This window comes from Episyrphus balteatus, chromosome 2 (genome assembly GCF_945859705.1).
Source record: "Episyrphus balteatus chromosome 2, idEpiBalt1.1, whole genome shotgun sequence".
NCBI lineage: Eukaryota > Metazoa > Arthropoda > Insecta > Diptera > Syrphidae > Episyrphus > Episyrphus balteatus.
Genome location: NC_079135.1, coordinates 14,261,225 through 14,285,262, shown reverse-complemented (window position 1 = coordinate 14,285,262; position 24,038 = coordinate 14,261,225). Strand labels below are relative to the sequence as shown.

General features: G+C 29.8%; 1 protein-coding gene across 1 annotated transcript in view; it reads left to right on the top strand.

Annotated features, from left to right (window-relative positions):
- The first annotated feature begins 16,861 nt into the window (after nucleotides 1-16,861).
- LOC129910966 (uncharacterized) overlaps nucleotides 16,862-24,038 on the top strand; it is a 43,401-nt gene continuing 36,224 nt past the window's right edge. Inside the window, exon 1 of the mRNA XM_055988580.1 lies at nucleotides 16,862-18,093. Coding sequence (XP_055844555.1) covers nucleotides 17,811-18,093 — 283 coding nt within the window. The 5' untranslated portion in view covers nucleotides 16,862-17,810. The remainder of the gene's footprint in view (nucleotides 18,094-24,038) is intronic.

Here is a 24,038-nt window from a genome sequence, read left to right as displayed (position 1 = left end):
TTCTAAATAAGAGAAAAATATATGAATATGAAAAGGAAAATATAAAAATGGTTCTTTTTTGGCTGTCAGTTTTTTTTCAGAGATTTGTCATGTGAAGTTGGTTGGGGTTTGTTGTTGAGTGAAAGTTTTTATTATGAATAAGCTTTTGGTAATGTTGGAATTTTAATTTTGCGCAGTTGTTCGGGTTGATGAAATGATTATGTTTTATAGGGTATGATTTTTGTTATTTAATGGGTTGATCAAAAATATTAATAGGTCTGTTTGGGTACTGTCTAAAACAGAAATATTTCTACTTTTTTTTTTTGACATTTGACATTTACCGTTTCATTTTAATACATTTGTCACACAAAGAATATTTTGTTCGCTCCCAAATCGCTAGTAAGCTCTACTAGTATGGTATAATAAAGGCTTGGCCACACCGGAGGGTACATGCGGTAGCGGTACGGGTACTTGTATGAAAACAATTCCAAATTGACACTTCAACGTTCAGATGTGGAATTTTTTTAATACAAATATCGTAACCGCTACATGTATCGCTACCGCATGTACCCTCCGGTGTGGCCAAGCCTTTAAGAAGACAAGAGCTGCGTTCCTTTGGCCTAAATTATCTACAAAAGTAAATTTTTTCTTTCTAGCGAAAATTGTTTTCGGAAAAAGTATCAGAATTGTTTTTGCAACGAAAAACTAAGTTTTCGGCTCTGCACCATTGATTTAAGTTTGCCAGTCGAATTAAACTATCTTAAAATCATTTTGAAAGTTTCCACTTTTCTACTTTTCACTTTTTAGGTCAATGTAGTTAAGTCTTTTGAATAAAAGGCTTAACTGAAACTTAACTTAAGTGAAAATTTTCAAACTCAATTCGAATGATTTGTGTACTAGGAAATTCACAAAAATGACGTAAAAAGCTTAGATTTTCGTTTAAAAACATTTGTATTTCTTTATGGGACACCGTGGTGTATGCGCACTATTGTTTTTTTTAATTAAAAAAAAACTTTATCGAGTGTGGAGGAACACGGGTCGAACAGCTTCGATTGTGTTGATCTTTTTTCAAACGTCAGGTATTTATAATACACTTAAACCTCTGTGGGCTAAAAAACTACCGCTGTTGTCGTATTGTTTTTTAAATAAGATTTTTGTGAACATATGTAAATAACTTTTTTAACAAATTTTGTTGAATTGCATAAATTATAATTATGATATCAAAATTTTGCCTAGATTATTTAAGCAAACAAATTATTGTAAGTGGTTTAAGACACAGATATTAATTTTTTTTGTACTCTAACATGACTCTTTCCACATTCTCCTCTTAATTATAAGTCCATTTAGGTATTGTGTTGGCCTAGGGCAGGCTAGAGTTAATACGTGTGGCGTTACATCCCAACTAACAATTTTGCTTCTATAAAGCTTTATAGAAGCAAAAAAAGCATGTATAAAGCTTTACAGAAGCAAAACTGTTGGTCGAGATAGGTCATTTCTCTAGTGAATCAATTAAATAAAAATAGGTGTCAGTGTGAGTTGCCACAATCTTGCTTAGAAAAATTGATTTGATATAATTCGTTGTATCAATTTCTAGTTGTCAAAAATTGTGTTTTTATTTTTAAATAAAGGAAATCCACAAAAACCACAAAAAAAAACAATGGTATAAAAAATGGTAATCAATGAATTTATATCTAAATATTTATTAGGTAAAACGGTGTGTTTGTTTTTAACATGAAGATAAAATTTAGGCTTATATTGCTGAAATTAAGTATGAATAATGGTACCCTCTTGAAAATTGGTAGATAATAATGTTGCATTTGAGATCTAAAGTGTCTTCAAGAGAATTATTTCATAAAAGGGTTATTTTTAATTTAAATAAAAATGAAAGTTGGTAATAAAACATTAGGTTTCGGATAGAAACCAAGAATTTAAAGACTTCATATTTACACTGTGCTAGTTCAAAAAACCGATAGGTTAGGCTCCTATATAAAGATAGTTCGAGTATGCTGAACACGATGGCGTCCTTAGATTTTCAAAGTTGGCTCAGTTAAGAAAGATTTTAGCCTCTGAAGTTTTCTGTTTCAAGCCAGAAATCAACGAAAAGACCCATCATATATTTGGTATTTATTGGTTTTTATCGACGTTTATAAATAAAAGAAATGTTCTTTTAGTAGAATAACAATTTTTAGAAGATATTCCATTAATGAAATTATTATTTTGAAACTTTTTAACATAGTTTTTTTGCCAAAAACTCTTTTATTTTTGTAAAAATACTTCATATTTTGCTCCGATTTTATTCAAATCTTATTATTCCTGTTTTATATTTAATGTTTCAATAAAATGATACTATTTTAAAGTTACTTCCTACAAAAAATCCTACAAATAATCTATACCAATTTTTAATCCGGAAATTAAAAAATTTTTTTTTAACTAACCCCTTAACGCCACTCAATTTGCAGAAAAATAATTTCCTTAATGCAGATGGGTCTTTTCGTTGATTTCTGGCTTAAAATAGAAAACTTCAGAGGCCAAAATCTTTCTTAACTGAGCCAACTTTGAAAAGCTAAGGACGCTATCGTGTTCAACATACTCGAATTATCTTTAGTAGAAGTGATATCTGTCGGCAAAAAAAGTTGCATTTTCAAGCAGAGTGTTATTTTCGATTAAAGCCAATGATTCATGTAGCACGTTTAAGCACTTTAGTATATGTATAACTGTTCTATATAGGAACCAAAAATAAAATAATCCTTCGGGTGAAAATGTATATAAAATAGTAGATTTTAGTTAGCATTTCACTAAAATAATGATCGACAAGGACTTAGTAGTCAGTATATCTAAATTTAATATATTCTTGTCATGCACATGTCAGAGAGTGTTAGATACCTACTTTTGACACTTTTTGAACAACGTTTTCTAATTACAACTTATTTTACCATGAAAAACCCTTTATTTCCTTCCCACACACAAAAGACGCATTAAACATTGCACATTACTCGTATGTGTTGCTATTTCAACTCACTATTCGTCATCGAAAAAAAAAAACAAACTCATGCCAATGAGCCTTGACCAATTTACGTGCCCTTCCACACATTGCTGTGCCAATCGTCGAATAAAATCTGCTGAACTTTATTGCATGTCGAATTGGCCCTACAGCACAATCAGGAATACAATTCATATATACAACAAAAACAATAACAAAAACACACACTGAACCCATCTCACCTTGTAAACATTCACATCGTTCATTGATTTCAATTTCATTGCAGTCGGAGTATTGATTGGTGTTTGGCTTTTCCTGAAAATTGTGACTACATACGTAAAGACATATATATTTTAAGTATGATTGTGTACTTTAACTGTAGTGTATATTGATTATGTACAACAGGGTGTTCATGCTTTAGAGCTTGTGAATGGATAGTTACTTGACATATCTAATTTTACCATTTGTCACTTTTAACTTGACAATTTGGAAGAATACCCGACAAACAGTTTTGGTTCTATAAAGTTTTACAGATGCTATTGTTTCTTCTATAAAGCATTATAGAAGCAAAATTGTTAGTAGGGTAATCAAATAAAATGAATCTCCTTATCAGCAAAAATCCTAAATTTAACTGGGAAATTAGCTGACGTTTCTGACATCTTCGAGTGCTTAGACATCTTCCTGAGGTAATTCTTTGGTTTTCGATTTCAAAAACTTAGGAACTTTTATTTTCAGCTTTTGTTATAAAATATTTTTTCCCAGAAATTGGAACAAGCTCAGTTTTTCGTTATACTTGTAAATTACATTTATACAGTTTTTAAAAATAGTGATCAAATTAATCTCCTTGAAAAAAAACACCCTGTTCTACATACACGTAGAAATTGGAACAAGTTGAGTTTTTCATTCGTTGTCAATAACATTTATACAATTTTTTTTTAAAGTGGTCAAATTAATCTTCTTAAAAAAAAAAACACCCTGTATTCTGCATACATGAAACTCTCTTAAAAAACAACACATACAAATAACAAAAGTTCACTTTTATCGTTTTTTCGTTGTTGTTCATTATTTTTTTTTTGTTGATTTCACCAAATATAGAGTTCGGAGGATTTAAGGATGTTATGAACCTTAAAACCCAAAACATAGCTTTCATATTCATCCAATTGTAATTCTATTACCACAATGCAAACGCTAACAACGAAAAAAATATAGAAACCCCCCGAATTGCAAAACACTTGAATTATGGATCCGTAAATTTTTGAACAACCATCAGCAAGTGGCATCGGCTGGCAATTTCCAAAAACAACCATAATAATCCTTTTCGATGCGCTTGGGATTTTACACACATTCACAATAAAACAAAAAAAGTTTGATGTTGCCTCGAGGGCAAAATCTACTACTACTGCAACTACCATACTAAACCATATTATAACAAAAAACACAGAAGGCTATGTAGGTAGTATGTGGAGTTTTTAGTTTTTGGAAAATCCTAGCGAGAGAGTTTGATGTTTTCTGCTATAGTTTAAATGCAATAATCTGCAACCACTTGTCTATCAGAAAACTCGATGAACTGAATGACTCTGGCCAAATTGCTGCCATTCTACCCACCATCGCACCACCACCACCGTGTACATCCGCATTATGGTTTTAGGAGTAATAACAAGAATGAACATAAACAAAAAGGAAGCCACTTCAGTTTTTCGATTATGAATTTCATGTTACCTTATGTTTTTATTTTTGTTATATATCTGATGACTGCAATGTGGTATTAACATTTTTTTGTAAATTTTCAGGCACTAGCATCACATAAAACTAATTCCCCACAAACAAATTGGTGTAAAGGGAGTGGGTGGGTGATTTTTTTTTATGATTTCTGTCAAAGGCAGACCTCCTATCGAAAATATTAAATACAAAAGTTATAGATAATAAAACGATCTACAGTTATTACTCAAATTGTTTTTTTATGTTACCTCAAAAAAAGTGGGAACATTTTTTTTTTTTTTTTTTTTTAATTTTAATAAAATTGGTTGGATTCCTATTAAACCCTACTTTACAACGTTTCTTGCTCATGTTTGAGACCAATGTTTATTCTTAGAGCAATAAACTCTTAATACTCTGTACTCGAAAAGAATTTAGAACGTCAAGTTTTTTTTTCAAAAATGTATTTTTTCCAAAATTTTAAGCAATTCGACGAATATTAAAAAAAAAAAAAAAAACAAATTAAAGCACACATATTGCATTGATTTTTTTTTGTTCAATGCAGAAAATTTTTTAATTGCAATACATTTTTTTTTTAATGCAAAATATTTTTATTTGCAATGAAAATTTTATTTTCAATTTAAATATTTTTTCAGTTGCAATAACATGTTTTTTTTAATATACATACAATTTTTTTATTTGCAACAAATATTTTTTTTTAATGCAAATATTTTTTAGTTGTATACTAAATTTTTTTTAAAGCAATGTTTTTTTTTAGTTGCAAATTGCAATAAATATTTATTTTAATGCAAACATTTTTTATTTTTAATAACTAAATATTTTTTTTAATTTCTAATGGAAAACAAATGCATGTCCTCGATGTTGCGGAAGCATAGGTATTTTGAGTGAAAAAGATTCAGAATAAGAATCATGAACTTTGTGACAAAAATAATACCCAATTGAAAATTTGTAAAAATGTTTCATATTTAACAGAAGCTTACCTTCTCGGTTCCTGTTATAAATGACACATTTTTACCAATTTTTATTTTGGTATTACTTTTGTCACAGTGTTTATGATCAACCCGCATGTTACATTTGGGATAGAAAGCAAGAATAAACGAACTTTATAAAACAATTATTTGTGAATTTGAGGCAATAAAATCTGTAATTAGTCCAAAATACCAATAACAATAAATAATTCCTATATAAAGTTTTAGAACTTTAATGTAATCGTTCAATTTTTCATCAAAGCCAAAAATAAAATAAATTTTTGAGTGAAATAGTGTTTTTTTTTTTTTGTGAAGAAAACATGAGTACGGGAATATATTTGTTTCCTTCACTTAAAATTCACGAAAAGCTCTTTTTTCTATTCCCATTGCAAATAAAACGTCCAAAAGTTCTTAACGAGTCATAAGTATTTTTTTTTTGACTTATTACTACCTCCTCTAAAAAAAAACCCTTTCACTCAAAATAATTTTGCAGACTCTTTAGATTCTTAGTTCTTATACAGGGTGTCCCAAAAGTTTTGGTTTCAAACGAAATATGCTAATATGCCAACTTAAGGACTCTCAAAATTTGGTAACTTGTTCATCCCAAATCCTTACGGTTTTCGATTTAATTCAGTTTTTGTGAAATTTCGAAAAATCCCGACTTTGCAACGGTATTTTGCTTCCTCCGCTCATAATTGATTTTTGTTTTTTACAATTCTTTCACTAAAACATTGAGTAATAATAAGAAATAATTAATTAATCAAAATATTTTTTATTTCATTCGCTATTTTGTTGCAAATTAACTAACAGTTCAATGTTTTATAAAAACTCAATTTCTTACTTTTATTTCTGAGCAACATCCTGAAAAAAATTTGAGATCGGGTCAAAATTCTGGCTTCAAAATTCTGCTTTTTTAGCGAAAATTCTGTTTTTCAAAATTCTGCTTTTCAAAATTCTGCCAGCATTATATTTGAACAAAAAAATTCTGCCAATTCTGTTTTTTTTTTTTATTTTATAGCATATGCACTGGCTAAAGAAAAATACACCTCATTAATGTAATTCAACATTGGTACTTTCAAAATATAAATATTTTTTGAATTCCATATACTGACTTTCTTTCAAATAAAATATGTAAACTAATTGGAACCGATGTTGTTTGATACAAGATATTCCTTTTCTTATAAAATTTTTTGAATAATTCATCTTTATTTGATAAATTAATAAATTTTTAATTATTTTCGGAAATGTTTTATATATAAAACCTTTTCTTAATATTTTCAAATTTATTCATTTATAAAACAAAAATTAATACACATTTAAAAAATGACAAATTTTCAAAGAGTTGATTTTACAGAATTCTGCAATAAATTAAAAATTTTTAATTTTTTTGCAGAATTTTGAAAAGCAGAATTATGAAAAGCAGAATTTCGAAAAACAGAATTTTGAAAAACCGAATTTTGAAAGCAGAATTTTGTAAAGCAGAATTTTGTAAAGCAGAATTTTGAAAGCAGAATTTTGATAAAAGAATTTTGACCCCAACCCACTGGTTTATTATTTTGAAAACTTGCCGTGTTATTGCAGTTTTCAAAAATGTATAAAAGTTTCCAAAGTTAAAATTAGAACGAAAGATATTACAATTTGAATGCAAAAAAACATAGGTTTTCAGAGCTTTGAATTAAATCGATAACCGTAAGGATTTGGGATGAACAAGTTACCAAATTATGAGAGTCCTTAGGTTGGCCTATATAAAAAATAAAACTTTCTTAATAAACTTAAAAATCAAACAAAGTCTAGAATATGAAGGAATAAGTCTAAAAAAAACTTAATTTACCCTATAACCGGCAAGGGTTTTTTGAAAATCCATAAATAATCCTGAGTTCTGCCTGTGCATGGCCAAAGGCACACACAACATAACTGTGTAGAAAGAGAATTTGATTAAAGGACGCGTGTTAAGGTTATTTGGCAAATTTTCGAAAAATATTTCACCTCGTTCTGCTATCTGCGATTATATCAAAATTTGATCGAATATGCCGAAAGCAATTTTTCACCAAATTGAAATCCAGTTTGTCCTGGTTTCAATGATTCGACCTAGCCTAATATTATACACAGATACACGCAAGGCAAGTTGCAAATTTGTATCTATAATATGCGTGCATGTTGTGTTTGTTGTATGTATAAGTATATAGTTTATATTCATATTATGGTATAATTAAAAAAATGCATACTAGAACATAGAATATAGCTGATCTGGAATCTGAGTCTGATGACATGACTGAGGAGCGTCAAGCAGGAGATAATTCAATGATTTTCATAATATTGGGTCCTACATTGTGTTATAATTGAACCCACACACACAAATAATAACAAAAAAAAAAGAAACAACGATTGACAAGTCAATTGAACCGTTAATGAAAATACATAATTCTTTGCTCATTTTCCATAACAACAACAAAAAAAAAAAAATCATATCAAAAGGATGCATTGTTTATATTTTTTTCTTTATATATATGTGGATCAATTATTTTTAATATAACGGAAGCCGGTGTCTTAATTAAAATTGAATATGAAAAAAAAAAAAAAATTAAATTTGCCTCAGTATGTGTACCAAGTTGGTGAGAGAGGTTATATATTGGCTTGCATGCATAAAATGAATTGCGTTGCAGAAATTAAATACGAATAAAATAAATACGCATACGCCCGAGTAGCCCGAATGACTTTATTGACATATTGGCCTGTTTGTTGTGTACCATCTCCATCATACTGAAAATAAATTTGTTTATTTTGTTGTTGTCACGCTTGTTATTGAATTGCAAAATGAAAATGAAATAATAATAAAAAAAAAAGTAAAACGCATTTCATAGATTGGGACAGAAAAAAAAAGACCGTTGTGTGAAGGAGCATCAATTATTATGATTGATTTTCATTCTGCAATGAAAATGAAAATTGGATATGATTTTTTTTTTAATTTTTTTTTTATGAAAGAGAAAACTCTCTTTGTATGGCCTTTAAAATTGATTTTTTTTTTAAACAATGAAGTTTCCACAGAAATTACTGATGGCTCGATTGAGTTTGTTTTAAATTGAATAATCATTTAAAATGACAACGTTTTAGATTGTAAGAGGTTTTCAAATGCAAATTAGATGTCGGAACTTATATTTGTTAAATCAAAGTGTAAGATGGATGTAAAAATAGGCAAGATTTTTGAAGAATTCTTGATCAAAAATTTGTTTTTATTTTTAAAAAAATTTTTTTTTATAAATCGTTAGGTTAGTGAATTTGATTTAAAAATAGTTACAACAAAAAATACAGGGTGTTCAAATTCAAAGAAGAAATTAAAGAAATTAAAAAAAATAAACTATCAAGAACAAGTAAAAAAAAAACTATTATATCGGGTAAAGGGTGTCCCAATATTATACTATTTAAAATGAAACAATTTAAAAATAAAAAAGGCAATTTTTTAATTCAATTTTAACATTAGATTTGTACGCAAACAACTTTGAAAAGTCGTTATAACAGCTATTTAGACTCTCTAACAACAAGCATTCAGAAAAGAATGAAATGAGCTTTTGATTGCAAGTCTTATAATGTTCTCAAAAACAACAAAAACATTTTTTTTTTCTTACAAAAATGGAAATAATTTTTACTTTAATGTATATATTTTATGTTCGTTCTTTATAAATAAAAGGAAAAAGTAATAAATTTTTTTTTGTCACAGAAAATAATTTGTTTATCATATGTTTACTTAAGTGCACGTAAAATGCATAGTTGCAGAACTCCGTTCATCAAAAATTTGGCTAAGTATTTAAACAATTTGTGTTTAATTTCATTTTCGTTTGTAGCACTTATATAGTACATTACTTTAAAAGTCTAAATCTAACCAATTTATACGATTTTATCGAATTTTAAAAACTTGCTTTCAAAAATGATGAAAATTTTTTTTTCTGAGCGAAATTCATTTTTGAAGAAGGATCTACGCGTCCTTTTAGAGCTCAGTAAATCAAAAATGTATGTTAATATGTTTTTTTATCATACTTCTTTATTATTGTTCTTATTTATTTGTAATCTTATAAAAAAAATCTTTTTTTGTGACCGTACATTTTTTTTTTAAATGAGTCCACCAAATAGCAAAAAACTTGTACTTTTAGAGCTCTGTACACCAAAAATTTGACAAGATATATTAATAATTGTTAATAAATTGCATTATTGACATATTATTATAAATCTTGCAAAAAAAAAAAAAAAATGCAGCCTAAATGTGTGGAAGGATTTTTTTTTAAATTTGGTACATATTTTTTCGAGTTATTGCATTTTTAACAAAAATAGCCCCAACAATTTCCATTAAATTTGGTATCAGTAATGTTGTAAGTCTAAGCTATTCTAACAAAACTACATTTTAAATTTTTCTCAAAAAATTCGAATATGTAGTGCAAATATGGCGTTGCCCTTTTGCAAAAACTGGCTTATTTAGGTATTTCTTATATTCAAATTTTCAAAAAAAAAAAAATGAACAAAATACCTAAAATAATTTTTTTTTTTTTGAACAATTTTGTCTGTTCAGTTTTTGCTGATATCAAACAGAATCGATTAATTTCCAACTGTAGACAGGTAATATTATGTTGAATGTGACTTGGAAGCACATATTATTAAACTGCCATTATACAAGGAATTTGGGCCCCAGAGATTTCCATTCTTTGAACTTGTATTTTTCTACTTAATACTTTTTCTACTTTTCGTAGTAAAATTTTATCATTTTTTTGCTCATAAAAATATTAAATCAAATCCTCTCAAATACTGGAAAACAGAAAGATAAACCAAAATTGACAATATAAATCCAATCCCTAACAAAACTGCATTAAATTTCATTGATATTTCCAAATGCATCTTTACATTGTTAAGCTGTCTACCAACACAACGTTAACCAAAAAGTGGCAACATAGTGCTCATTTTGTAAGGAAACTACTTCAGGAAAATGAAAGCATTTTACTTAAAAAAAAAACTCCGGATGAAACCAAATGGCAGGTGTGAAGGTATATATATACCCTTTTATATCTTCATCCTTCCGCAAAGTCCCCGAAAAGCTACAACATTGCAACGACACTAAAAATGTAGATATATATTTCTATTTGTATAAGAATATACAGGGTGTCCCAAAAGTAATGGATCAAAAGAAATATGCTGATAGGCCAACTTAAGGGCTCTCAGAATTTGGTAACTTGTTCATCCCAAATCCTTACGGTTTTCGATTTAATGCAGTTTTTGTGAAATTTCGAAAAATGCCGACTTTGCATCATTATTTTGCTTCCTCCGCTCATAATTGATTTTTGTTTTCTACAATTCTTTCACTAAAACATTCTCTAATAACAAGAAATAATTAATCAATAAAAATATTTTTTATTTCATTCGCCATTTTGCTGCAAATTAATTAACAGTTCCAAGTTTTATAAAAACTCAATTTCTTACTTTTATTTCATAGTAACACCCTGAAAAAAATTTATATGGTATGACACTGGTTTATTATTTTGAAAACTTGTCGTGTTATTGCAGTTTTCAAAAATGTATAAAAGTTTCCAAAGTTGGAGTTAGAACCAAAGATATTACAATTTAAATGTAACAAAACAGGGTTTTTCAGAGAAAAATAACAAACAAAAGTCGAGACTTTTATTCAAAAAGAAATAAACAAACAACAGTCGAGAAAATGTGTTTATTTTTCTTTGTTATTTTTCTCTGAAAAACTCTGTTTTGTTACATTTAAATTGTAATATCTTTCGTTCTAATTTCAACTTTCGAAATTTTTATACATTTTTGAAAACTGGAATAACACGGCAAGTTTTTAAAATAATAAACCAGTATCACACCATACAATTTTTTTTCGGGATGCAGCTCTGATTTAAAAGTAAGAAATTGAGTTTTTATAAAACATGAAACTGTTAATTAATTTGCAGCAAAATGGTGTATGAAATAAAAAATATTTTTATTAATTAATTATTTCCTATTGTTAGGCAACGTTTTAGTGGAAGAATTGTAAAAAACAAAAATCAATTATGAGCGGAGGAAGCAAAATAATGATGCAAAGTCGGCATTTTTCGAAATTTCACAAAAACTGCATTAAATCGAAAACCGTAAGGATTTGGGATGAACAAGTTACCAAATTCTGAAAGCCCTTAAGTTGGCCTATCAGGATATTTCGTTTGATCCATTACTTTTGGGACACCCTGTATAAATATACTTAGATGATGTTTAAAAGGAGAGCTCTCTCGCTTTAAATGTAAGAAAAATCAACAAACAAAATTCAACTGGTTTACCTTCTCAAAAACCCCCGCAATCCAAGCTATCGTCATCGTCACCAAGTGCATTCCAATTTAGTCAAGAAATACAAAAAAAAAATAAAAATGCAACCATCCTCGATCCTGGAGGTGACATAATACACAAGCATCTAGCCAAAGCTAGAATGTTGGGTTGGGTTGGATTTGTGTGGGTTTCAGTGCAAAGTCATGAAAAGGTGCAAAAAACGACACCCAGCTTATCTTTCCCTCGAGGTGAATTCTTGCTCAGCTTTTTCTTCCTTCTTCGTTTTTTACTGATTTCTCGTTTTAGTGAAGCGATTGCGAAACATTTTTTTTTTCTTTTTCTCGCATAGTCGAGTGCAAACAAACATAAATAAAGATCCTTATCGGGACAAAATCACAGAGAAGCAAACAGAAAAAAAAAAATGAAGCAGGACAAAACCCAGCAACGCAGAAAAGCTTTATGCAATTCCTTCCCGAAGTGTGGTTGAATGAGCGTGTGAAAAATTTCTGCAACACTCTGTTTTTTTTTGTCGAATATCAAAAGTGAACACTTTCCAGAGCAACAGGAATACGATACGCTGCTCGTTCGAAGTTTTAAGTTTCCACCATCATCTCATCCTGGCGATGGTATCGAATCACTGCCCTCAAGGGAAATAGCTAGGTATCGTTGTATGTTGTGAAAAATGTCATACAAATCAAAGGTGTGCCACAAGGGTGAATGTGTCATTAAAGTTGATCCCGAAGCGCTTCCATATTGTGTAAGCGGATATATATCATAAATATATGGAAAATAATTATTTTTCCTTCCGGTAGTACATATGGCAGAATGGCGGTAGCATAGCGGTGGCGGGAAGTCATATTCACGGTTATGCGATGAAGTTAATATTTAAACACATCGAGATTTCTCTTGTGATGTGATTGTTTTTTGTGTTCAGGAGGGCTTACAATCATCCAACAATAACAACCCACTTTACCTTTTGTGCGAAATATCAAATTTACGGAACTTTATTTTTGTTTTTTTAACTGAGAGTTTTGGAATCTTGTTATGGCGGATGTGTTTTCGATGTGAAACGATTTCAATTGTAACACACATCCGTCGTCGTTTTCGTCGTGTCGTGGGATGTGGAAAATTTTGTTGATTTAAGTGTTATTAAAGTACGTAAATAGGGATAACTGGAAATAATATTCATTTCCAAAAAGGCAACAAAATACAGTTAATGAGTTTGAGAATATGGATTTGCAATTATTGGAATTCAGGAAATTCTTAATTCACAAACCATAAACATCGCTTTTGTCCAGTAAGTTTGATGAACTTTAGGAAAATGCATTTTATAAATTTAAAAACGCAAAATTTAAAATCTTTTATAGTTTCCTATAATTAAAGATTTTAATATTGGACTTTCGGTGAGCTTCAAAAAATTTAACAATTTGATTGTTCAATAACATCAATTAAAACCCAAAAATTCAATTCTTTGAACTTTAATTTTTTGCATAAGGATTACCTAGAGCTATCGATTTGATTTAAGATTTATTTTGTTGAAAAATATCTATATTTAATATTTGGTAAGTGTAAGCCTCGTACATATAATAGCGAAGGTTCTGGAGCCACTCAAAAAACCATGAAAAATCAGCAAAATTACCAGTTTTTCAAAAATTGTTTTAAATTCAGGGACAATAATTAATACGTAATTTTATATTTATTTATTCAAAAATTACTATTCGTAAACTTTAAAATGCCGTTTCAAACAAAAAGATATCTTTAGTACTTATGTACCTATACTCAAAACTATAATAACATAAAAATGACGTTTTCTTAAAGTTCGAATGTCGGTAGCGTTGAAACCACGCAACTTAAAATTAAATCATCATGGATTTGCATTCTTACAGTCCTATAGAACATCCTGACAAAGTTTGAGCAAAATTTAAAATGAGACATCAATTCCGATTGAACGATTTTATACAAAATGACAGTAAACGATCCTTAAAAATTGTTGTAATCGAGAGCGGTGATTTTTTTTTTTAACTTTCTTATTTGACCTTTTATTAATGCAGCCCTTTACTAGTTTTACAGATTGTCTCAACACAACCTACACGTTTAAGACCTTTTCGGCACAACGCTGGTAAATCTTCCAGTTTAAAAATTTTCAAGAATTTTTCCAGAAAATATTAATCTACACTTAAAACAATTTTTTAAAACAATATCAACAAATCTGTTTTCAAAAAATAGATCTTTAAAAAAATGTAATTAGTATTTATAAAAAAAAAAAAAAAATGCAAAATTGTGTTTTCCAAAAATTTTAATTATTTTTTGTATACAAATTTTGGTTGAAATCGGTTAAATTGTTTACGAGTTAGTAAGAAATAAAGCAGTCAGTTCTATGACAAGTAAGACTAATATGGTTAAAAGAAAATTCATAACATCCAAGAATTGATTTTTATTAAAACTTTTTCCGGATTTTATCATCAGTTGAAACTTACGAAGACTTAAAATTTCGGACGATGTTTACCAACTCTTATAAAAATAAAACCTGCCCCAAAAGTAAATGAACCAGACCTACCTATATTATAATGTATTTTGACGCGCTAAATCTTTCTTGAATTTTTTTATTTGTACTTTTATTATTTTTACTTTGCTATAATACCCGATGGTATTTTTTCCTTAACATGTCAGCTGTTGACTTTGGAGACTTCAAAATATTTCGTTTCGCTTCAGCTGCGTACTAGACTTTAGTTATGAAATTAGAGTTTTTTTGATCAGATCAGATCAGATCAAGACCTTTTTTGGGCTTTCGGAGTTCCTGAAAAAAAAAAAAAAAAAATTGAATATATATTTTAGACTACGCGCAACTACGATGCGTATTCGGAAATCGATGAATTATTGAGATTTTTTAGATTTTTTTTTTTCCACAGGACATCAATAGTTTTTGATGCAGGCTGAACACATGCTGCGTTGCTGCCCACACTCACAGGTGATGTAAGCCACATAAAGTGGTGAAAATTTTTGTTCAAGATATCTTATGTATCTGAAAAATTCTAGCTGATTTCGTTAAAATTTAAACTACTCGTATATCATCATTGCGACTTTCATTGTTTCTTTGCCATTACGTGCCTGGTCCCTTCATTATTATTTCCAATCATATATAGTTTTCAAATGTCCTTTTGTCTTTATATTATCTTCGTGTAGTGAGGTCTTAGGCCGTGTGCGAATTGCGTTAAAATGTTGGTTAAATTTTCTACCACGATTAAATTTTGACGTTTGGTTAAAAAAGTGATCGAATTTATGTTAAATGGGAGTTTTTTCTTGGCACTACTTTGATTCAAATTTCCTCAAGGTAAAACAAAAATGAGTTTTCTTATATTCAATATTATTTATTTTTTACAAAACCCAGCTGAAAATATATAAAATTAAATATTCTAGAATGTAAATGTAAGAAATTATCAATTTCACATACTTTATTTTATATTTATCGATAAATTCCCACTTCATTATGATCAAAAAAAAAAATTTTAATTCAGTTTTCGAAAACTTATTCATAGTTCACCAGCTGCTAACAAAATAGAAATATAAATAATATAAAACAAAGAACCAATTCGTACATTTTCAATTTCTCAAGATGAATAATAATAATTTGAGGAAGTACTTTTACATTTCTTAAAATACACTGGTCAACAAGGTTTTTGCCACAAGAACCAAAATATACTTTTCTATATGTTTTTGATGTGTTGAACTCGAATCTGAAGTCAGAAAATTTTTACTGGCCTCCATTTTTTGAATATTACCGTTAGAAAATGCCGAAAAACGTCATTTTGGCAGTTTTCGAGGTTATGTTTTTATGTGGGTTAATTCCTTATGAAAAAAATTTGTAACAGTGCCTATAAGAACTGGTTTTATTCTTCCAAAAAATGTTTTAATCTTTCCGATATTAACGTTAATATCTCAAAAACGGAGGCCAATCAAATTTTTCTGACTTCAGATTTGAGTTCAGCACATCAAAAACCTCTAGAAAAGTATATCTTGGTTCTTGTGGCAAAAAAAAGTTCAATTTTGTTGACCAGTGATATCAACGCATTATAACAAAAATAATTTCAAATCTATCTTAAGCTTTCTATTTTGAGAAACGTCAAATTTTAACCACTAGTGTCAAATTTAACCCTGCTCCGCAGCTGGGTAAATTTTAACCCATTTTAACCAACATTTTAACGCAATGCGCACACGGCCTTACAATATTGTACAAAATTAGGTTTTTGTTATCAGAAGATATTTTTTGAAGAAGTGTTAAACCGAATTTTCTAAAATATAGAAACTGTTTTTGATAAACAACAGCCCAAAAATGACTCTTGGTGAAACTCAAAATGTCCATACAAAACGTTTCTGCACAAAATTATCACCACAGTGTTTAAAAGCAAATTAAAATAGGCAAATCATTCACAAAAAGAATTTGAAAGTAGGAAAAGTGATTTCATTTCTTTCGACGTAGGTAATAACGTCTTAGTTTAACAAATAATACTTCTTAATTGAAAATGTTCTCAACAACAAAATCCTTCATTATTTATTAAAAAATAATAACAATTATTAAATTAATTTATTGATTGAATTTGATTACTTTTGTAAACTGATTAACTGCAATCTACCTAAGCATTTAAAAATAGTACATTTTTCATAATTCCACTTTCTCGAGTCTTTGGAGGACTTTATTTATTTAATAAACTGCAAAAAAAAATGTTTACTCCATCAAAATTCTATGATGAAATGTGATATTATCGCTAAATCACGTTTCTTATCAGTTTTTATATATTTTCATTTTTTTTTTGTCGTCTTTGTTTCATTCAATAACTCTATCATCAGGTTGAGGTAATACTATGTCTGGTGATGCATTTATTTATCAACCATCTAAATATATGAGTTCATTTACTTTTTTTTACATTTACACCCTTCAGTTACACCGCCTCCGCAGACCGAAACGACGACGTGACAAGACAAGACGCTCTTGGTTTTCTAGACGCGAATTACAACTAAATTTCCAATTTTCTCCGTAATCACACTTTAAAAAGACGTCACAGTGCTGCTTCGCATGTCAAGTTCTGAAAAGAAAAAAAAAAAAAAAAATAGAAAAACTTTTTCTTTATCAAACTCTCACGCGTAGAAAAGGATCGATCCTATAGTAACAACCACGAGACAGAGACGAAGAAGTCTTTTTTTTTTTGGTAAAGTCGACAAATAACGTCGGTCGTTTGCCAGAAGGAATTTATATTCACTCACAAAAAGGCACACAAACAGTTCAAAATAAAATTGATTTAAGTGGATTTCACTGAAAATGACTTCCTCTTAAAGCTGCACTCTCTTCATCAAGGACAAATAAGGATCCAACCCCTTTATTTTTTTTGTTCGTTGACGACTCGTTCGTTACTCGAAGGACAAGGTTTTTAAAGCAAATACCACTCTATCAGGAGGAATAACTAAGATAAAAAAAAAATTAAGTGAAGTGAATATAGCCTCCAAGGATATCAAATAAGAAGGGACGGTTTTTTTTTTTTGTCGTTCACGTTCACGTTCGCTATACCAGCTATTGACATCAGCAAAAGAGTTTTTCAGTGTCAAGCGTCTCGTCTTATTTTGCATTTTCAGTTTGTACGCCTTATTTAGTTCCTCGTTCACCTGGAATCTATTATCCTCTTAGAAAATAGAAAAAAAAAATATATATAAAGTGCTTTAGCATTCAAGTAGCGGAATATACACGTCTATGTCGTCTATGTTCTACTACGACGAACAAACCTCTTGAGATAACCCATTTTGAGAATTTCTTATGACATAAAGTGCATCTTGAGAATATAGTAGAAGCGTCGGCGGCGGCGGCGGCAGCGCAACGAAGACACGAGAAAATGAGGCTTATCAACAGATGTTGCTCTTCTTTTAGCAGACTACTACAACTACAACCATCATCAGGCTTTGGCATTCAAGATCAGCGGAAGATACTACGACTGCTTGCAATTGCTATGTTGTTGGGTCACTTGGCATTGTTTCAATTGGTTGATGCATCAACACAATCAACATCAACTTCAGCAATAGAAAATATGTCCTTACCACTTGGCAATGACAGCAAGTACGCATTACCCAAGGGAAGATGTCGAGGGCAGGATGTGATATCTTTGGTACCGGAAAAAGGTGAGTGCCAAGTATATATTATAAAGATTGAGTTGAGATACCTTCCTGCATCTATCTTCATCTACAATGAAGGTCTATAAAAATAGTAGGAAGGTATAAAAGAGAAAAATATAAAGTTGCATAAGAGTCATTCCGATGCACGTTTCTTTGGTTTTCTTTATATATGAAGAAACATGTACATTTTTTACATTTATTCAAGTGAATTTTTACAATCAGTGTTAATTAAATAAAGTCACAGTTGAAAAATAAAATTCTCAGTATATTGGTTATTTGAGCTCGAGTTGAGTCCTAGTTGGTTTTTAAAGAAAGTATGTATATTTAACCTAGGCGCTTAAGGAAAAAAGTGACTTCAATGAATATTGAAATTTTAGTATCTCCTAAAATATATACCTAATGATTTGAAAATTAGTAGGATTAAGTCCATTTTAAGAAATATTTTATCAACGCAAATTTTTTTGTTCTTTTTCTTTTCTTGCTGTTCATATATTATACAATGAATATTCAAGTTAATCAAGTTAGAAAATACTCTAAGGTTGAACCTTATGATAGAACCAAGAATTTGAATATTTGTAAGATATCTTCAATGATTTCAAAAAACCCATTAACGGCTTTTAATAAATTTAAGCTAATTCATTCAAAGATTCTTGATGCTTTTATTAGGTATTTGTTTTGCTAAATGTTACTGAATTTCAAGTTTAAGTTCAATTTACGCGTAAATTCAATCGTACAAAAAATAAAACGAAAAATTGAAATAAACATGAAAATTTCAAGCTTTGTGCTGAACACGAATCTTTAGATGTCGAACAAAATTTCTTTTGTTGAATAGAAGAAAAGAAAACTAACAACGTTTTATAAATAGACTGATTCATGCGAAAAAACTGTGGAGATAATGGTTTGCTCTTAATTGTATTTTATTTTGGTTTCTATTTTTTCCACTCATGTTTTTTGGCAAAACTTTGGTTGTTCGTTGATTTGGTAGGCAAGAACGAGTTTTTTTCAATAGAAATGAAAAGTTGGATTTTATAACTTAATTTTTGTGTTGTGTTGTGAATGTTGTGCATGCTTTAAAGGTTTTTTTTTTTATAATGCTGAAATATATTTAAATAACTCTTTTTATTTTTAAAATGCAGATATTTTAGGATTAAGGTTATAAAACACGCTTAAATTATGTACTTAAAGATTATATATATATAAGTTATAAAAATAACTTTTTATTCTTCTTCAAAAAACACCCTTTTAATTGGGATAATTTAAGTAACTTTTTTAGTTTTTAATTTTCCCATTTCAAAAATGTTTACTTGGTAAAAACAAAGATGTTTATGTCATTCTTAAAAAATTTTATTCGACAAAAAAAATTTCACAAAATTCATCAACCAATTTTCTAAAAATGTATTTTTTTCAAAATCTAAAAATGGAGTTTTCGAAATATTTGGTTTTTTTTGCAAGTTTGGAACAAAAAATATTTGTTCGACCTTCAGCCATTAGAAAAATTTTAGCGTCGTTAAATTTTCAGTCGATTTCACTGATGTATAAAACATCTGGATTATATGAAAAAAAAAAATGTCTTTCATAAGCTGAAGAATCTCCAGAATATTGTTTTTTTCAAAAAATGTTTCCACGTTGACCTCGATTTTTGAAGTAGGTAAACTTGCAGTAAAACATGTTATGTTTAATTTGTATTTTTTAACAATAAAAATTATTTCAACGAGGTAGTTCGTGTTCGGTTAAACATCGACTGAGAAAAAAGAAAACTCAAGCTAAAAATACTTTAATCGGTTGAAAAATTAATACTTAGTTTCTCCTTTTTAAAAGTAAAATTTATGAAAAATTAATACGCTAGAAGTTGTGGCTGAAGGTAAAAAACGATTTTTGAACCTACATCCAAAAATCAACCCATATATTACCTACAACAGGTTTGCATTCATTGGATATGAGGAAGTTATGAAAAATATACCTACTTAGCAAAAGTTTTTTTTCATTATGCTAGGGTTGCCACATACTAACCATCAGTTCAGTGCCAGCAGTATTTTTTTCATTTTTAAGTTTTTAATTAGCTTAACAGCTTAGGGAAAATAATTTAATTTTTACGAAAAAAATCTGATTGCCTAGAAAAACAAAATTGTTGGAAACTACTGGAAAGCCACATACAATAATGTAAATGTACCTACTAGACTTTTCAAAAAACACTTTTTGTAATTTTTCGAAATCGAAAAAAAACCTAAAACCAAAGTTGTGATTTCTTATATACGACTTTTTAATTTGCGATTATTTTTTAATTTACATCAGATGGTAAAATTGTGCGAAGGAATGTGGAGAGCAAAACTGCATACTTAGTTTGAAAAAAAAAAATTGGTACCCATTGTCTGAAGAAATTTCCTGTCATTGTCTTTTAAACTGATGCAATAATAAATTAGTACTTGGATCAGTGGTAATAATTAAGACTGTGTTGATGTTTGGTAAAATGCTGTGATGACTTTTTGCCTTGGCTTAGTTCCTTCTACTCTCCAGAGCAGCTAGCGCAGCGAGAGTAAATTGTGATTCTGTTGTCTACTTGTGCTGAATTGTGAAGTGGTTTGTGTTTTGTTTATTGTTCAGCTTTGGTGCACTCTTGGAAAAAATTGTGTGTGCACGTGTGTGTGGGTTATCTGTGCATGATGTGTGTTGTTTTGATAATCCTTTTTTTTTTGTTTTTGTTTTTATCCGGATCCTTGCACTCTAATTAACTTAGAAAAACTAAAGAGAACCCACACACGAACGATACAAAATAACATAACACACAAGGATATCTGGAGGTAACAAGTGTGTAACACTTATTTATTTATTTAGTGTGTTTTTTGTTTTTTGTAGATTTCAAAAACCAAGATAGGCTTTTTATTAACTTTAATTAAGTTTTGGACAGAATTGCGTTGAAAGATAATCTAATTGAAAACTATTTTTGAAGTACATATGCACACACAAGCACATCACACAAAATAGTTTCTCATAGTTGTTTTTTGTTGTTTTTCAAGTACGAAGGTAGGAAGAATTTCTAGACAACAAAAAAACGGTGAGAATATCAAACATATCACTTGAAATGATTAAGTGCAGTTGTTGTTACTGTTGTTATTGTTGTGGATGTTACTTTTGTTTACTTTTAATTAAATGATGGAGAGAGTTATTTTTATATTTTTGTATAAGAAAATTTAATTTAGTCACAGGTTTGAAATTAAATGAGGTGTGCATTGTATTTTCAAGTGATGCTATATAATTTCTTGAAAATTCTAAACGAGATAGATTATGAAAAAGAGTCTTTCAACCTAGTTTTACTTTGAATATCAACTGAATAATAAAATTTAGAAGAGAAAACTTATTTGAGTAAAATGAGTAGAAGAGCATATTTCCTTGTTTAAGTTTCTGATACCTAAAATCATCAAATTTTCAAAAGATATCATTTTTCTAAAAACAATGATACTGAATACTGGATGATGGATAATGGATAATGGATAATGGATATGTATATGGATATTGATAATGGATAATGGATACTCGATAATGGCTACTTGATACTGGATTCTCGATACTGGATACTGATAATGTAATAATGGATATAGTTGATTATGGATAATTTACATACTGGATACGTGATTCAGGAGGATGGATAATGTATAATGGACACAGGATAATTAGTAATGTATACTGGACAGTGGATAATAGATATTTGATACTGGACTCTGGAAAATGGAAACTGTATACTGGATAATGGATATTTGATACTAGATACTGGATTGTGGATACTGGATTCAGTGTACTGGATACTGGATAATGGATACTGGATAGTTAATTCTGGGTACTGGATACTGGATAGCAGATGGATATGGATATTGGTATGGAAATGGATACTTGATACTCGATAATGGCTACTTGATACTGGATACTGATAATGTAATAATGGATAAATGATACCGGATAACGGATAGTTGATAATAGATAATTTGTGTACTGGATACTGGATAATGTATAATGGACACATGATACTGGATAGTGGATATTTGATACTGGATAATGGATAATGCATACTGGACACTAGATACTGAATAGTGGATACTGGATTCTCTGTACTGGATAACGGATAATTGGTAATCGATATTGTATACTGGAAACTTGAAAATGGAAAATGGATAATAGAAACTCTATAGTGGATAATGGATACTTGATACTAGATACTGGATAGTAGGTACTGGATACTGAATTCTGGGTACTGGATTCTGGATACTGGATAACGGATAATGTTTGCTGGACACAGAATACTGGATAATGTATACTGGATATTAGATACTGGATACTTGATACTGCATACTGATACGCCAGTGGCTATAATAAAGATTATTTCAATAACTGTGCCTATAAACTAAATCTCATCATCTGCAGTTTGTTTTATACCATTGAATGTTTTTCCAAAATTCAACGATGCAAGAAACCACACAATACAATTTCCAAATTTCCAATTTTCAATTTTATCTTAAATCGATGTCCTTTAAATGAAATTGCAATAAATCAACTCTATCTGCAAATAACACCATCACAATCATAATCAACTGAATAAACTATTCAAATTTTCACACTCATTCCAATACAATAAGAAGTAGAAGAAAAAAAAGTTCAATACAATACAAATTTCTTTCGAAAAATCATCATCACACTCTCCTTAATTGCACTACATTATTGCATTGAATGTTATGTCAGTCATTGAAAAGGATTTTCAACAAAATCACAAAATCCATTTTGTTGTTGTTGTCCTTGTCATCATCATTTCCTCGCCTCTGTGTTTTTGCAATTTCATCAACTACTATCTACTGCCTAGCCTGGGATTTCATACAAAATGACAAATCCTCTTGGTGTGATGGAGAGATGCTCTGCTCCTTGCCATTCAATCATTTGCCAACAAGGAACGAATACAAAAAAAAAAGAAAAGACAAAAAAAAAATAGAAAAACAAGAACACCAACAGGTTCGTTCGCATGCATTCCAATCAGTTTTTCTCCTTTTGTTTAGGTGTACAAATGTGTGTATATTTGTTAGTGTGTGCCAGAGTTCTAAGCTCCTGACATCATCAAGTAGTACACCAACAGAGAAAGGACCTACTTACGTCTACGAGTACATAAAAAAACATTAACATTTTCATTTCATCAGCCTTAGAGACCTCATCTGGTCTACTTTTCTATACGCAATGCCCCAGAGATCAGTAATAATAAAATCAAAGCTTTTTGCAGGACATGCTTTAGTCCTGGCCATAGAGTGTCAGGCCAACTCCTTGTCAAATGAAACTTGAAACTACTCTCTGTTTGTTCTCAACCAACCGAATTGACACTACTACACACCTCTGGCTCCTGTTGCTGTTTCTTGCTTCTCCATGTCATACCCTCAGGAGTCCAAAGTAAAATTATGTACTCACCTTTTTCAGTAAAAGTCCTGATTTGATCTGGATAATGTCGTCGTCATTCTCGTTACACATCTGAAAAGGTATAGAACAGGAGGAGATAAGACTCTTGTTGTTACACCTGGCCAGCCTCTGAGCATTTGAGAGACTCCAGAAATTGACTTCTCTCGATGGGAATAAGAATGATGATGTTTGCATAGAAATGTGTGTTTCCATTGAAAGGTATTTCAACCGCAGAAGTCGGCCAAGAGCATTTCAAGCCTATACACCGATAAAGATATTACCAAAAAACCATTGCTATATATTGGTCTCTAATTGGTGACTGTGCTGAGTTTGAGGTGTGTCTTGGTGGGAAATGACTCGTTCTATTATCCTTTCATGTTCTGTTGGCAATTTTCGAATGAATATTTGATTAGAGATGTCGACGTCGTCGTCATATCGTAATCGACAATCCCGTCCCAAACCACTTTTGTGTGTATATGGAATAAAAGTTCCTTACAAAACTTTGATGAAATCACAATAATGCCCAA